General features: G+C 41.1%; 1 protein-coding gene across 1 annotated transcript in view; it reads right to left on the bottom strand.

Moving 5' to 3' along the window:
* Nucleotides 1-1,843: 1,843 nt before the first annotated feature.
* slc1a7b (solute carrier family 1 member 7b) overlaps nucleotides 1,844-16,663 on the bottom strand; it is a gene marked incomplete at both ends in the record, with an annotated part of 30,168 nt that continues 15,348 nt past the window's right edge. The window contains 9 exons of the mRNA XM_079266537.1: nucleotides 1,844-2,089; nucleotides 2,414-2,513; nucleotides 2,664-2,798; nucleotides 4,323-4,517; nucleotides 5,385-5,618; nucleotides 6,551-6,650; nucleotides 6,754-6,985; nucleotides 7,073-7,115; nucleotides 10,986-11,201. Coding sequence (XP_079122663.1) covers nucleotides 1,844-2,089; nucleotides 2,414-2,513; nucleotides 2,664-2,798; nucleotides 4,323-4,517; nucleotides 5,385-5,618; nucleotides 6,551-6,650; nucleotides 6,754-6,985; nucleotides 7,073-7,115; nucleotides 10,986-11,201 — 1,501 coding nt within the window. The remainder of the gene's footprint in view (nucleotides 2,090-2,413; nucleotides 2,514-2,663; nucleotides 2,799-4,322; nucleotides 4,518-5,384; nucleotides 5,619-6,550; nucleotides 6,651-6,753; nucleotides 6,986-7,072; nucleotides 7,116-10,985; nucleotides 11,202-16,663) is intronic.

Genomic DNA, 16,663 nt, shown 5'->3' with positions numbered 1-16,663 from the left:
TGAAGCTTCAATCCATGCTGCAGCTACATCACTCCATTCCTATTTCTTTTTTTTGTTTTTTAAATGACAGCAAATATTTTTATATGACATTGAAAAAACTCTTATTATTACACTCACTATATTTCTATGAATACAGTGTCACTTTCACATACGGCAGTATAGTATTGTCACATATACAGTCATTGAACACGGCAATAAATGATTTGAAAAGGCTGAAGAAGACTGTGTGTTTCCTAACATTCACCAGAACATCTGATTGATATTTCAGCAGGTTCTCCCGCACAAAGGGGTGTCACTGCTCATTTCTCATTTGTCTTTCTCATACATTATATATATATATATATATATATATATATATATATATATATATATATATATATATATATATATATATATATCATATATACTCTCATATGCAGCTAGTGCATACATTATGTCCTATATCGTAAATATATGCCAAAGACTGTAAAGGGCAAAAAACACATCTCAGAGTACAATCTGTTATCTTCCCATGAGAGAAATGCTGGCAGCCGCTCCACTGTACAAATCTCTGACAGTTAGTGTATTTGACCAGAGTGAATTTGAGCCTTTATGTGATAAGAGTGAAATGTACCACAGTGAAATTGCACGTTTAAACAGGTTTAAAGGATATAGGTTTGGATTTTTCAAGTTTACCTAAAAAAAACACTCACATGCTGTAATAAATCCTCCTGATCACACTGGCCACAAAGCAGAACTGTACAGGTGCATTTTAGAGTCAAATAGACCATAAAGCAGGGGATGCTTTAGGTCGTGGCTACCTAGTGATCGAATTGTTGTGTTTTCGTCTTAGAAAATGGTAAAAACAATAAAATACCCAAAACTACTGTATCTCTGAACTATCTCTTTAACTAGATCACACACACATTTACTGAAAGCTATATTCCATGTGCTCCTCTTTTGAGGCCTGCTTCCCACTTTGAAAACCTCTTCTATAGAGAAAACCCTAAAACGAATGAACAGTGAATGACGCAACAAAGGAGGACATTTTGTCCCCTAGGCTATGTCTCAATAGAGTTGTCAGGGTTCAATCACTTCATGGCCAGTGTGAGCAGGAGTATTTTGTTACCGTCAACAGAATGGCGTCGTGATGGTGCATAAGGGTGAGAGATGATATCAACGAATACATTAGCTCCAAAGTAACTTCACGTGTTGTAGATAAAGAAGGTTCAGCTCTTGTTGGAAATTTTTGCGAATAATTTTACAAATTTACGATCTTTTCGTCATCCCGTCAAGCCGAGCACCACCAACTTTGTTAAGGCAAAATTAAACAATTAGGGCATTTCACTTTGCCTCCTGATCGTTCAACTAAAACCAGACACTTGCACCCTGTCTTGTCTCTTATGATGACACAAACAGCTGGTTGCTTGGAGTCGTATAAAATAAAATAAACACTTGTCTTATTAACATACAGAAAAAAGAATTATAATAATCATAAATGATATAAAATATAGATATCAAATAGGAAATCAGTTCATGTCCCTGTAATCAAAGGTTTAGGTGCTGCAGGTCCACACCAAGGACGAGTTTTATGAATAACATCACAGTGTTCGGTGTGATAAGTTCCACTGTCAGTGTGATACTTGTCCAGTCGTACAGAAAGCATTTCACTGCTATATAGCTTCCCCACCACGAGGCTTTCTCACTTTTCAGGACATGTTGTCACCTATGAGTTTTGCCCCCACAACAATGAGATGAAGAGATGAAGATGAGCCTGGCTGCGCTGTACTCCCTTGAGTAAGCATTCCCTTTGCTCCGAGCTCAGCACATCCACACAGACAACACATCGAACTCCAGGAGGAGGCTATACGTTGGTCTCAAGGCCGTTCATGTCAATGCTGCAGTGCTCCTTGCTCTTCTTTAGGTTTCTCGGGGGAATGGCAGGCTTCTTCCTGTCGGAAGGCGGCCGGACGCCCTCCTCCAGCTGCATCAGCCGGGCCACGTCGGAGGGGACAAGCTCGTGTTTGACCCCCGAAGAAGGGGGCCGGTAGTTGCCGTTGTTGTTGTGGCAGTTCATCAGAACGGGTTTGGGCTCGCAGATCAGAGGCACCTGGGGGCCGACAGGGTCACAGGAAGGGAATTAGGGAAGTGGAAGAAAAAAAATGAAAGCATGTCTGGAAGGAAATCGAGCTGGAAAAGAAGCTGGACAGCGACTTTGTCAGACTTTTATACCCTTTTCCCCCCCCCATAATAAATGTTTTTTTTATTATTTGGTGAAGAAGTTTTACAATTACTATTTATAATTTCAGTAATTTACAGACGAAAAAGATGCTTCCTTCCTAAATGTCTGCTTTTATGGAGTGTAAGGAAAAGCTCTGATCTCAGTTCGTGTTATCACTCTCTGCAGAGAAAAGAAGCCAAAAATAAAACTCACCCCATCTCCCTCTTGCATGAAGTCTTTCCTGCAGATATGTGCCATGATGCCTGTGGCCAAAGCATCACCCATTACATTTACCATGGTGCGGAATCTGTCTCTGTAGAACATGAAGACATTCGAGAGGACGAGTTCAACTTAAAGCGGAAATGTTTTGGATCATTTTGGCCGAATGAAGAAGAGATGAAGAAGATGGGGCTCGTGTGTTTTCTTGACAAAAGTGATGGAAGTGGACACACATGCTACTTACAATGCCCAATCTACTGCGATGATGAGAGTGATGTCATCAGTTGGCAACCCGACGGATGTTAGCACTATCACCATGGTGACCAGTCCGGCTTGCGGTATCCCTGCCGCACCGATACTGGCTGCAGTGGCTGTGATACTGGAGATTTAGAAACCTGATGTCAGCTCGGAAACATAACAGCTGTGTGTAATGTAACATTTAATAAGAGACGATAATGTCTGTTGACCTTCAACAGTGCTTCCTGCGGGATGTCATGAGAGACCGATACACAACTAAAGGTCACAAGGTCGTGCTGTTTTTAATCCTTGACTTTATTTTTCTTCTTTTTTTTTGAACAAAAAGCATATCACCACTCATCTTTTCCATTTGACTGTCCATCCTCCTGCTCTCTTGTAGAATTATACAGAAAAACAAACGCAAAAGCAGCGCCACTGAAACAGGGATGGACTCCTCCGGGCAAAGTTATATAAAAAAGTTATTATAAAATATTAGCGTTAGCACTTAAAGAAAAACATTTCTACAAACAAATAATTAATATTATAATAATTTGAAAGATGTTAAATTAACAGCAAATTCTACACAAAGTGGCTTAAAGGGTAACTTCCTACAACACAACCCACAACCCTCCTTCAGTATCTGTGCTCTCACAGACTCAGCCGGTCGTTCATCGAGCTGAACTCTCCGTAGACAGCTGGTCACGGCAGCTGTTACTGCTTTACGAATATGAAGGGGAAAGTTGAGCGCTTACATGCACTCATTCAGTTAATGATACCTTATTAATTTGTTCTTGGGATGGAATAAAAAAAGATGAGCCATGGCCTCATGAGTCAGACAATGTCTCCACAGCAACTGTGCAGATACTGATTAAAAGCATCCCCTCTGTGGGACGTTGAACGACTAACATGTAGTTCACCCTCCACTACATGTTAGTGTACGTCTGATATCTGGTGCAGATCCAGACGCTGAGGAGGGGGGGGGGGGGGATATGGTGGTTTATCGAGGCCACATGGCTCTTTTTAGAGAGTGATAAGCGGATAGATTCAATCTACAGTTGCTTTATGGAATTATATAGAAAAGCATAGAGTTGCAAATATAGGGGAGGATGACAACTGATGGGGATGTCAATTATATTCCTACGTTACTGATTTATGACAACACAACAGTGAACGATTTGTTCTTGAGTACACCAGGCCAGTCACACGCTGCTTATGCTTCATTAGTATTTAGGCCAGCCACACTCGGTGTTGAAACGTTAATAAGTCTTCCTTGTGTGCATCGGAGATAACGGCTGCACTGGACCTGGTTCCAGATTCATTTCCTGGTTTTTAAAAATGTCTTATCGTGGAAAATAACCTGCTTTTCCGTACTTCAGAAATGAAAAAGAACAACCTTTAGAGGTTCTTACTAAACAGACGAGGGTTGTATTATCTGGTTAAGAGATATAAGAAAGGCCATCATCGTCAAAGAAAAAAATCAGGTCCGAAAATCACAGAAAAGTGTAGCGTGCATATTTTAAAAATCAAAAAATGATGTATAATGCATATCTGCTCGTCAGTTTAAAGGATTTAATGACGTTGATATCATTGCTTTAAAATCCCAGTGATATCTTCCCCGCGTTAATCAGCTTACAGGCACAGCTGGTGTACGGCACGGTCCACTGACCTGATGGTGATGATCTGGCCAAAGTCCAGCTCGTAATTGTTAACTTGTGCGATGAATATTGCTGCCACGGCCTCGTAGAGAGCGGTGCCGTCCATGTTGATGGTGGCGCCCACGGGGAGCACAAAACGGATGATGCGGCGGTCAATGTGGTTGTTCTCTAAGAGGCACTTGAAGGTTATAGGCAATGTGGCAGAGCTGAGGACGACAGAGATTAAAACAGAGAGCTCAGAGCGTTCAAAGGTCAGGCAAAACAAAAAAAGATCATTACATAACCATCCCATCATTTCTCCCAGGCATGCGTGTAAACAAGTGGTGTCTAGTGGTTTGCTGTGTTGGGAGAAACAGCTGGAACTCGTATGAGACATTCAGGATGCAGCACATGCTTTTGGCTGATCTGAGTACAGAACCCATGTGCGCTGATGGCCATGTAGCAGGCACTTACTCACGGCAAAATGAATAGTAAAGTGTGTGAATCTCGATACACACTGGATTGATCTCAGAACATTTCATGGTCCATGCCGAACCTTTTTGTGCGTTTTAACCAATTCATGTAAAATCACATAACCCTACATCGCTGAGGAGCATTTTCCAAAGCACGCTGTTGTGTTTCAGATTTTCAGTTTGTCGCTTTATACCTTCCAGGCCGCCACTGGCTGAAGCAGAAGTCTGAAGTCTACCACAGCGAACATAATGTCTGCTGATGTCAGGTAAATTCACTGGTCAGTTTGTATAGAGGAGCAATGTCACACAATATCAACAACATGTGCATGCACGCAGGCAGATGGATGTGTGCCAGTCGAATCAAATGCGTGGAATGCTCCTTTACATTCCCAACTCCTCCCACACACACCAGATGTTTCCTGATCTCCCACAGCCCCTTTGAGGCTTTCCATGGCAGGTTCCAGTAAATGGAAAGGAAAGGAAAGGAAAGGATAAGTGGGATTAGTACTCAAGGATATATCATTTTGATTCATGAGGAAATAAAAACCACATACAAACCTTTTTTCCAACACATCAATACAAACTAATTAAGTTTGTTCTCCCTGCAGTCGTTTCCTTTACCTGGAAGAAGTTGCCAGGGCGATCAGCAGGGCTTGCAGGATTCCCCGTATATAAACGATGGGGCTCTTTTTGGTGATGAAGAAGTACATGGCAGGCAGGATGAACAAGCCGTGCAACACCAGACCAAACACCACGGTTATGGCATAGAAGCCCAGCTTTTTCCCCATGGCTGACGGGTCACTCATCTCCAGGATCTTACCGGCCACCAGGAACACGATGCCGAACGGGAAGTACCTGTCGGGGCGAGGAGTTGCTCAGAGGGTTAGCAGCAGTGGCTGGGAAGTCCTTCATAAATGATACAACTGTTAGATTTGTTCTATATATCTCAATCGATAGAATGGTTCCCACGCGACGCCATCATGAGATGCTCAAGTTTGGTGTTAAAGCATAAATTTCCATGATCCCAAAAATAGTATTGCAAAGGAAATCTTGTTAGGGCCGTGGATCATGATAAGGTGATGGGTAGTTCTACACAGGAACTCATCAGCAAAAAATAATATTGTTCATACTGTTATTGTGTGTTTATGGCTATTTGCAAACGTTTGTCAGCCTCTATGATCAATGGCTTGTTGATCAGTTTGAGTTTGCGTTTAGAGTTCCAGTGTGTCATTTGGTGACAGCTTACAGAGATGGCTGACTTAGATAGCTTCCAATAGAAAATGCATTTCTGCAATATTCTTTGTAGTAAAAACTAAATGCCCTTCAATATTAATATGAATGAATTAAATCCCGTGTTGAAATAGTTGCTGAGGACTGAAACCTCCCCTGGATCATCTAGCACACATATGTGTCTGGTATATCTTGAAGGTAAACATCAGGATTTTCTCACATCCTAACGTCACAAATAGCCTCTGCCTGCTCTTTAATCGTGCAGCTGGCAAACAGCAGAAATTGCATAATGCTGACGTAACTTTGTTCTGATGCTGACGTTTAAACGTGCAAATGCTTGCACAGATTCAGCGTTTACAGTAATGTGGAGATGAGGCAGCTATGGTAGCTCACTAAAGTTATGAGGTAAACCCAGAACGTGTTGGACTGATTTATGCTTTCACCGCAGCGCTGTCATAACATTGTGGCAGTGAGTTGTTGCCCCTCCTGCTGCAGGTGCATATTTTAAAGTTGTCTAAAGCTTCCCTGAAGTAAAGGATGGTTCAAGAGAGCATTACCATATAACAATGGCAACAATTCTAAGGACGGCCTCGTTCAGGCTCTGGCAGAAGTTCACCAAGGCGCTGCCATTTGGCCCCATCCTTCCCAACATAATACCTGTGAAAATAAACGGCACCATCGTTAAAATGTGCATTTCAAATTGGCAGTGATGAATTGAAGCCACGGCAGAATCCAGACAAAAATGATGCAGGTTTTTTACCCATGGTGGCTGAAAATATAACGATTCCAAGGACATTCATTCCGTCGCTTGTTCCTTCCCGAATGCGTACGAGCACATCTGGGGGCGGAGTCAGGTCAAGGGCGAAATTCTGGATGTCGGTTCCATTATCGTCCTGGATACCGTAAATGAGCGCCCGCCGCGTGGTGGACTCTGACTGGGCCTGACTCACCATTGGCTTGGGTTTCACGGTGTACTCGCTGCTCGTTCGATACTGTTGCCAGGGAACAGAAACGGAATCAGAAAAGAGACCTTGACTTTGTGTTTGAAAGCGATGTGTGTGTAGTAGCGATCGTCTCACCTGCTGAAATGTGGCCTGGACCAGGTTAGATGGGAACATGTTGCTGCGAAGCAAAGAGGCACACATATTAAAACACTCTGTTGTGTGGTTCAGAAACCCTTACTTAGGAAAGTATAAGCAAACAATTCAATAATATAAGCTTTTGGGTGTAAAAATACATACTTATTAACATTCATACAAAATAAAAATTGAAAACAAACAACAAAAACAAAATAACTGTTCTATTGTGACTCCAATGTAAAAAAAAAGAAAAAGGATGTAATTTGTTACAATTAAATATTGATCACTTACAAGAGACAGTCAGGAAACACCATTCAGTACACGGAGGGGTTTTGCTCTGACCAGCAGATTATGGTCACTGATGTTAGCTGATGTAGATGTAGTTGTAATTCACACCACAGAGTCAGTAAGCTGACTTTATAACTCTTCCCTGCTTGTGCTCCTAACGTTCCTGTACAGGGTATAACAGTCATGGCATGTCCTCTTTCTAAAGTCCAACCAAACCATTTCATGTAAACATCCAATTTATATCAGATCTTAACATGCACTTAAACTGAAATCAAACCAAATTTGATTTCCTGAAAGTAGACCAATAAAACAACAAAATATAATTTATTTATTCAGATTCACAACCACAAAATATTCTCTCTGACCTTAGCCAGAGGAACGGTGTTGATACGGGGATTCAAACCCCTTGTTGTCTTGTGTTGACTGACTTGTTGAACAATCTGGATAAAACTATGACTGAGAACATCCAATGCAATACATTTTTTAAAAACCTTTAGTGCCACCACTCAATGACTGTATTCCGATCCAAGGTTGCATGTCACCGGTGCACTGCAGAGACAGAAGTGGATGTCTTTTAAGACCCGAAACGCAGCTGACTGCCCAGAGTGACATGCTCTATGTTTTACAGACACTCTGTGATCTGGAAATCCTGTCATTGTGATTGAAATTCCAATTGTATTTCACTTCTTGTCGTGTTTTCCAGGCTCACAGTAGAGCTACTGGATATAAAGCCCATTCAAAAAGCACAATGGATGTAGATTCATCTCAAATTAGACGTTTTAATTCACGAAAGTAGGATCTCACACCTTGTGACATTTACTGTAAACTGATATCGAGTCAAAAGAAGCAGATACCTGTTCCTCTTTACATGTAGTAAGAACCCCCAGAGGAAGAGATGTAATTCAGAGATATTTAATCAGCCATATTTCAAATTTCTTCTGAAAATATTACAACTTTCCTTTTCAAATTATTACGATCTCTTTCTCACAATATTACATTTTTTTCTCAAAATATTGTGACTTTCTCTCTCAGAATAGTATGACTTTTATTTTCAACATTTTACGACATATCTTTTTTAATTAAATATTAGGACTTTCTTCAAAATATTAAAGTTTTTCTCAAAATATTATGACTTTTTTCCCCCTTAAAACATTCTGATAGTTTTTGTTGTGAAACTGTGACTTGTTCTCAAAATCTCAGATTTCTTTCCTACCAGTGGCCCTAATACTCCATCTTAACATCAAGGGTGGTGAGATGGAAAGTCTTTGGAAGTATTTCTTAATGTACCCTAAGTAATTGTAGCACAGTTACAAGGTATAAGTTAGAGTATGATTCCAGAGGTTATGAGAATTAATGCACACACAAATCATTCGATGGCCACTGTATACTGCATTCAAATACCAAACTCAGGAGTGAACAGTTCTTCCTTATGACTCAGTTTGGAGTCAACAGAGACCCACAGTGAAACAGAATTATAACTTCAGGCTGTACTAATCAATATCTATTGATTAATGGATAAAATACAGGTTTAAGTCTCCAAAGTCAAATATTAACTGTAATAACAAATATCATTTTATATCTGCTCAGCTTCATAATTGCACTTGCAAACATGCATTTTGAACGAGTCCCACTGTTAAGAGTTTATACTAACTGCAGTCTTCAGGTCACCTACTGATCCATTCCGCCTGCCTGCGCAGCTCTGCACATGTGCTCTCTGATTAACGGCCTGGACTTAGACTCACCCCATCGCTCCACCAACGGCATGAAATAAAATGCTCGGATTAGACTTGCAGAGGCACAATGTATGACAGGTGACTGTTAATAGTCCTGTTTACTGATGCTAGGTCTGAGAAACTGGGTAACATCGCTTAATGAAGAAGATTAAATGTGTTTCGTCAACAATGAAGTCATCCCCGAATACGGGAACTGAACAGCTTAAGACAACCAATGTTTTTTAATCCTGTCTCAGGATTTGAGGCAAATAGAAAACAGTCTGAAAAAGTAAGATATTGCTCTAGTGAGGTGTTATGACTCCCGTTTGGTCCACCTTTTATAAGCAAATATGCCTGATATTATTTGATGCCATCTTGTACAAAGCATCAAATCATTTCTGTATTCATTTATATTCATGAGTAACAGCACAGAACGTTTCTTAGCTGAGAAAGTAAAACACTGGTGAGCTCACAGATAAGGTTCTCTGTCTGCAGGACTGGGGACATACATCCTTGATCGCACTCAAAGAATAGAATAACATGTATCATGTCGTTTCCCACTTTTTTCTTACATATTGAACACGTTTGTTGTGCTGTAAATAGGGTCATGTATTATAGGGCCACTGATAAAGCCTTTAAGCCTAAAGGGTGAGACAAACCTCATCAACATATAAGGGGATGATCAAGCCCAAGTCACGTGAAGTCCAGTTTACACTTCAGAAGGAGCACTACTACCACCTGTGAGTCCAGTTGTATGATGTCCTTCGTGAAGGGAAGTGACTAAAAAAAACCTGATGATGTCAGTAGTAATCTGTGCCGGGAACCAGCATTATAAACAAAGGGCATGGAGTTTGAGAGACAAAGTAATTTACCAGGAAGTGAATATTTGCTGAGTAATGCCAGTAAATTGAATTATGGCAAGTGTACCATCTAGCATTTCTGGATCTGGACCATAGACTGTCTATAAAGATGGAAGACATGACAGCTCCCCCCAAAAGTGAAGCCAAAACATCTCCGTCGCCCCCTGTTGGCTGGCTGCAGTATAGTTCATAAACCCTGCCTTTCCACGGAATTAGGCCAAACTAAATATCATATCCTTGAATGTAATGTGACATTCCTGATGCTCGAATCACGAGTCTGTGTTATAGAGTAATGTGTCAATTTGATTATACATGTATTTATAGAGTTGTTATGGTTAGTTGTTGTGCCGTTCTTGCCAAACAGCTCCCGTGGTGGTGATGTAGCAGCTAGGTGGCTCATGCTAACGAGGAGTTTCTCTCTCATAACTGTAACATATTATAATATTATAATATGGCCTCGAAAAACTGCTGTGAAATGGCAGACTGGTCTTACCTCATTGATACAAATTGAAAAAATATATACTTGTTGTGTACTGTGTATCTATGTACACACTATGTATCAATCTCCTTACATCTCATCCCTGTTGGTCCCCTTTTGTATGTCCCTCTCTTCAGAATTGAGCTCCATACATCGCCTTTAAACCGTGACAAGACAAATCCCTTGCAGCGCAAAAATGATCTGTGATCTGTGTGCAGCTTTCAGTGGGGGTTTTATCAGAAGACGGCTGCGTCTGTAGCGCACTGTATCCCTCCCAGTCCCAGTTTGTTCTCTGCTAATCTCCCACTCCATGATGTGCAGACCACCTAACAATGACCGTACTGTAGCCACTGACTGATGGAACACTTACATATATGACTTCTTCTGCTATTGAGGAGATTTAAAAAACAACTGAACAACATGTGCTCCATTTGTACCACTTCAGTCTGACAAAAAGCCTAATACAGTAATTGCCATGCATTGAGTATCGCTCACATATGTTCGACTCATTAATGAGGAAACGGTTGTTCATGGTATGCACATGTATAGTCGGATGGAGGTTATGTCGATCCTACCGGATGAGGTCCAGCAGGGCATCAGCAGAACTCATGATGGGCTTGCCGCTGTCCTCAGAGTCCTCTTTCTGGGCTGCACCGCCTGGGTGGATGATGGAGACCATGATGATTCCCACTACCACGGCTACAAAGGTGGTCCACAGGTAGTAGGACACTGTGATCAGACCGAGCCGACTGGAACACTTGGCGTCGAGGGCTGCCAGTCCTGACATCAAACTGGGAGAAGAAACATTTGAGTTAGACTGATAGTTAGTGCTTTGGTGAAAGAATGCATGTTGAACCACGATAAAGCAAATGGGTCAATGCAATCTATCAGTAAATAACGAATTTGTGCTCCTCACTTCGAAAATTCATGTTGATATTCTTGTAAGGTGTAAAACCGACTTATAATTCAGTATCTATCTGTACACCGTGGGCACAGCTGCGGGAGCAATTTTGGGGTTAAGTGTCTTGCTCAAGGACACATTGACAAGCGACTAGTGGAGCCGGAGCCAGGGATTGAAACGCCAAACCTCTGATTGAAGGACGGCCCTGTGCTCCACTCAGCCACGGTCGCCAGGCGAAGACCTTGGACGACATTCTTTAACTGTTCAGGAGTGTGTAATCCTTCAATCCATTTGAAAACATCAATCACAAAACTAGCATATTCTCATGGAAAAAACTATCTCACCACGAGGTCCAGTTTCTGGAATTTTCTGAGCACTTTAACATCTTTTGGTGAGATTGTTTTTGCCAACATTTGTTTCCAATGTCAATATTTGTATCTTGACACACATGCTTCATCTGCTGAGGAAGATCATGTGATGGAATTGAAAGCTCCAGACAAACTACTGTGGTGAAAGTGTTTCTCAACTGCTGTATTTATTGTGTTCAAAAGTGACTTAAAACATCGGTTGGACATTCATGGTTAGGACAGTGTTACTTTTTCAGATGTAACAAGTCCTCCAAACTAAGGAACAGAATTGTCCATGCCATCTGTAACGACATTTAGAAGCATTTTGGAGGCCGTTGAAGTAAATTTTTGGTGGACGGTAAGTTGATATATTGTAATTCTATATAATTCTAGTTGCAGAGTTTTTCTGCGTCATTTAGTAATATGTCTGCGGAAACTGTTGATATTCCCAACGGTCCCTGTTTGTCATTATACCTTTGTATTTCCTGCAGTACGTCACAGAACCTATAAAAGGGTCATTACCTCTCTGAACCTACAATGGTGACAACCTGGTAGTATTCATGTATTTGATTGTGATAGAGCGTCTTTGTTATCAGCAACTAGGAAACTGTTAATGATATTTAATAATGTTTAGGAAGCCTAACGCTGGCCAGCTCTCTTGATAATGTTTCAGGAAGTGGTGCTAATGGCCAAATCGTAATAACTCCTCTTGTATTATATTTGCATGTAGTTTGGTTTCATGATGGAGCTATCTTGAGTTGAGCTATATGCAGTTGCTGACTGAGCCATGTTCTGTTTAGAGACCAATAACTGGGAGAACAAGCAGGCACATTCAGATAAAAATCATCAGTCAACACTTCATGTGTTTTTATTTTGTGTAGGCATTTTCAAGTCAATGGTGAAAACAGATATGATGGGTTAAGTGGGACTTGCCATGCCCGCCCCATTAACTTCAATACAACTGGTGCCAAACTCTGGCGGCAATGCAAAACTAAAATGCTGTCAGCGTGACGTAATTAATCCTCCTCTTCTCTAATTTACAAACGTAGTTGTTTTTATATCAAAATTTGCTCAAGAATTCACATTGAAAGAAACATAGAAATTCAAACAAAGCAAGATTTCAATGACCAGGCCGATCAAAGCACATCATCAGACTGAGATGAATGTGTTCTACCACTGTTATAGCTAATATGCCCTCGGATGCAGTGATACAGAAGGATTTGTTTTAATCAAAAAGTAATTTGCAAAGAAATGTTTTGCTTCGTCTTTGTCATGTTTTCATTCTCATATATTTGGGAAGGCTGTCATAGGATTTTTTTTTTCTAACAATCAACCTCAACTAACACAACTTTATTAAGAGCCCCTGGTGTACATGACTCACCATTTTGTGACCACGAGCTCGAGTTCCATTTATTTTACTGTTCAAGTGGTTTGTCTTGAGGCATTTTAGAATGTAATATATGGCGCTGCCAAAAAATAATAATGTTCAAAACTTCCTCTGTTTCGTGATGTGTCACGTGACTCACGTTACGCTACATCGCGTAGCGGTTTCGTGTAGCTAGCTGCTAACGCTACGGAACTCGGGCTAAACAGCTATCTTACGCAGATTCAAAAAGACATCTAGTAGCAGGCGGTGACGACAGTGACTCATTTAGTTTGGACTCGCGCGAGTATGTACTTTGCAACAAAACAAAGATATCAGGTAGTGATACTTTTCTAGTGTTATGTAACCGATAACTAGAAAGAAGCAAGGGGAAGTTTAGCAGTACAAAAAAGTGATTTCTTTTTTTTACATTTATATGCAAGATGTGAGACAGGAATAGATAATATTGATAGATGGATAATTAAAGTGGCTAACCAGTCAATTTCCAGAAGTAAAGGAAGAATGAAGCGACAGGCGTTTCCCTGGTGGACAGATGAGCGTGATGAAGTCGTGAAAGAAAGGCATGAAGCTATCAGGACATTAAGAAGAACTCATCATTTTCAGAATTGAATTAAATACAAGCAAGCACAAGCAAAGGTTAGGAAAATTATACGTGACGCAAAAGGCAAAGCTGACAGACCTTTTTTTAGTCAAATTGGCAGAACAACAGCTTTGGGAGATGTTTGGAACATGATTAAAAGCATAAAAAGGAATCAGACGGAAATGGCAGTAATTCAGTACGGAAGATTGGGGAGTAGGCGGCAGTGTCTGATGAAGCGAAGGCAGAGATTATAGCAGAGGTGCTGTACTCAAATCCATAGTTCTGGCTGAGGAAGGAACTAGAGTAAGAGTAATGACCAGGGCAGCTCCTGGATTTCTTGAGAGTATACACTTGCAATGGATCATTCATTTACTTTGGAAAACATGAAGAAGGCCATGAATAGGATCAGGAATAACGTCTCCTGGAAAGGATGGAATCTGTTCTGTAATGCTAAAGCATTTAAGTGTTTTAGCGTCCATGAAGCTGCTAGGTTTTTATAATAAAGTATGGGAATGGTAAAATTGCCATCTGGTTGGAAAGAGGCAGTGGTTATTCCTATCAGGAAACGAGGCAAGAACCCATGAGCTACAACGACCTATAGTCCAATAGCACTGATGTCACGTAGAGGAAAAGATAATTCTCCCGGTGTGTTTAAACCCTGTGTGTCCCCTTTCTCAGTGTCGGTTCGCCTGTTGTGTTACCTGCTCTGCTAGAATTCTTAATAATAGTATGTTCCCTGTTTCGCTCCTTATCCTGCTCTGCTCTGCCCTGCTCTGTTTTTTCATATATGTATCCCTCGTGTTTGTTTTCTGACGACCTCATCCTGTTTTGTGTTTTGCCCGTTCCTTGTTTTTTCCTTGAATTCTTTGTTACACATGTTTGGACTTCCGTGCTCTGCAAGTTTTGTTTTGAACATTTTTAGTTGTAACTAAAATCACCACTATTCATCCCTCTGTTCCACTGTGTCTCTCTGCGTTTGGGTCCATCCCCTGCCACCATTTTCGCCCACATTGTGGCATGTTTAGTGTCTGGAAATGGGTTCCATTAACAGATTTATGTTCTGCATTCATGTCATTGCACTCATTTACATCTCACAGTAGGCAGGGTTAATAAGATATATGAAACTCTGCAGAGATTTAAAATTATGAATATTTTTTATTGAACATTTATGTGGATACCAGCTCACAAAGGGGCTAATGGCAATGATATTGTGGATGCATTTGCAAAACAGGCTCTGAATTATGAGGAGATCGTGGACATTTCACTCAGCCAATCTGAAGCAAAAGGAATAATAAAGTAACATCCTGAAAGAGTGGCGGCCGGCGCAGTTGAAACACAGGATGGCCCCTTTGTACAGCGAGAAGTGGTCTAAGTGAAGACAGCTGAAAGGAGACTCAAGAGAGGTGAACATCTTGACAAGACCGAGAGAAGAACATGCTAGACTTAATTTAACACTGGACATAAGAATTAAACATCCCTAAGGATAGTAACAGTCAGTAACGCCGAACAACAAAACATGCCATTGATATCTTTATTTGTGCCTATGTGTTCCTTTTGATGTGCCTTGTTCTGTCTCGTGTTTGTGTACTGTGAAAAAGACAATAAAAAACATTTGTCAACTGTTGGATAAAATCATTACAAATGATGGCGAGTGACTCAGGTCAGCTCCTTTGAATCAGTTTTAATTGTTGTTTTTTAGGTCGTATTCATTCAACTTCGTCAGCGCAACTCTCTAAATCTGAGGTTGTCAAAGTGCTCCGAACTGTTTCAGCGGAGACTTTTTTTAAAGGTTTTCTGAGGGGAGACTCCCAGTCTCAGACTTTGAAAAGCCAACGCTCTAAGTGTTAGATATTGAAGTCAATTCAGCTTCCACACAAATGCTGGCACTGCAGTCATACGCCGAATGCTCCGTCCAACTGCTGAAGGAGTGCTCAGTCCTTGGAGGTATGAGACTGCATACAAAGTAAAACAAGGCGAAAACAGCTCTCGTTATTTATTTATTTTATGAAAGGTACTGTGCCAATGCATCATTGTCCCTTTCTTCATTGCATTCAGGATGCTTATCGTCTCCAGAGGCAAATAATTCAGAGGGCTGAACTGCTGCTTCGAATCCATTCAGTAATGCATGTGATTAATTCACATACTGTTAAATGTGTTGTCGATAATGTTTTATAAAGCATTAAACTCACGTCTTCATGCTACATTTATACATCAGTAACCACCAGAGGATCCACAGTAACCACATAGAGAGTAGTGTAATCCCAGAACCAAGCTGGCATCAGATCAGCGTTAGTGGTTTGATGGATTTCTGTTGTGAATGTAAAGAGGCTTAATCCCACATTGCTTTCATTCAGGGACAGAATGCCACACACACACAATGATGAATAGATACTTAAAGCAACAATCCAACACAACAGCTTCCTATAGGCAAAGGGATCTCTGTTTGTATGTGTGTGTGTGTGTCCTTTGCATATCTTGAGAACTGTCAATACAATCTACTTGTATGTGGCTGTGTTACTGAGGACATAAAGGACGAGCAGGGTCAAGGTCGGCCCACTTTGAACACGCGACAGGTTCAATATTAATACACTCTGTGCAGCTGTGAGGGAGGGGCTTCAGGGCTCTGCGGAGTGGAGCATGTGGTCCACAGCAGGCCTTTTACAGGCTGCGGCTCATTGACTGCAGTTCATTTCTGCTGCTGGATACAGGATATACTAACGTTACAACTCAACTCGTCTTCGCTTCCCTGGAGTCGACCAAGCCCCCCAGGAACTCACTGGGATTTGAAGCCAATTTGACACAGTGACACAGTTGCCAAACCAAGTAATTAAGACTTCCTGGTCCGTCACGTGATGGGCCCAAAAATACTTTCCCCCCTCAGACCTACATTGTGAAAGACATCTGGAAATCAGTGGATGATTTCTTTTTAGGTGCATCAACGCAGTACGAACGCTTAAATGGAACTTATTTAGGTCCAAGTTATAAAACCCACTATTGGCCTAACTCTGTCAGGATCCAGGATCCCTGTCTGACCTGACGCC

This window comes from Melanostigma gelatinosum, assembly GCF_949748355.1.
Source record: "Melanostigma gelatinosum genome assembly, chromosome: 4".
NCBI lineage: Eukaryota > Metazoa > Chordata > Actinopteri > Perciformes > Zoarcidae > Melanostigma > Melanostigma gelatinosum.
Note: the sequence above shows the minus strand (reverse complement) of the source record. Positions and strands in the feature narration are given on the sequence as shown.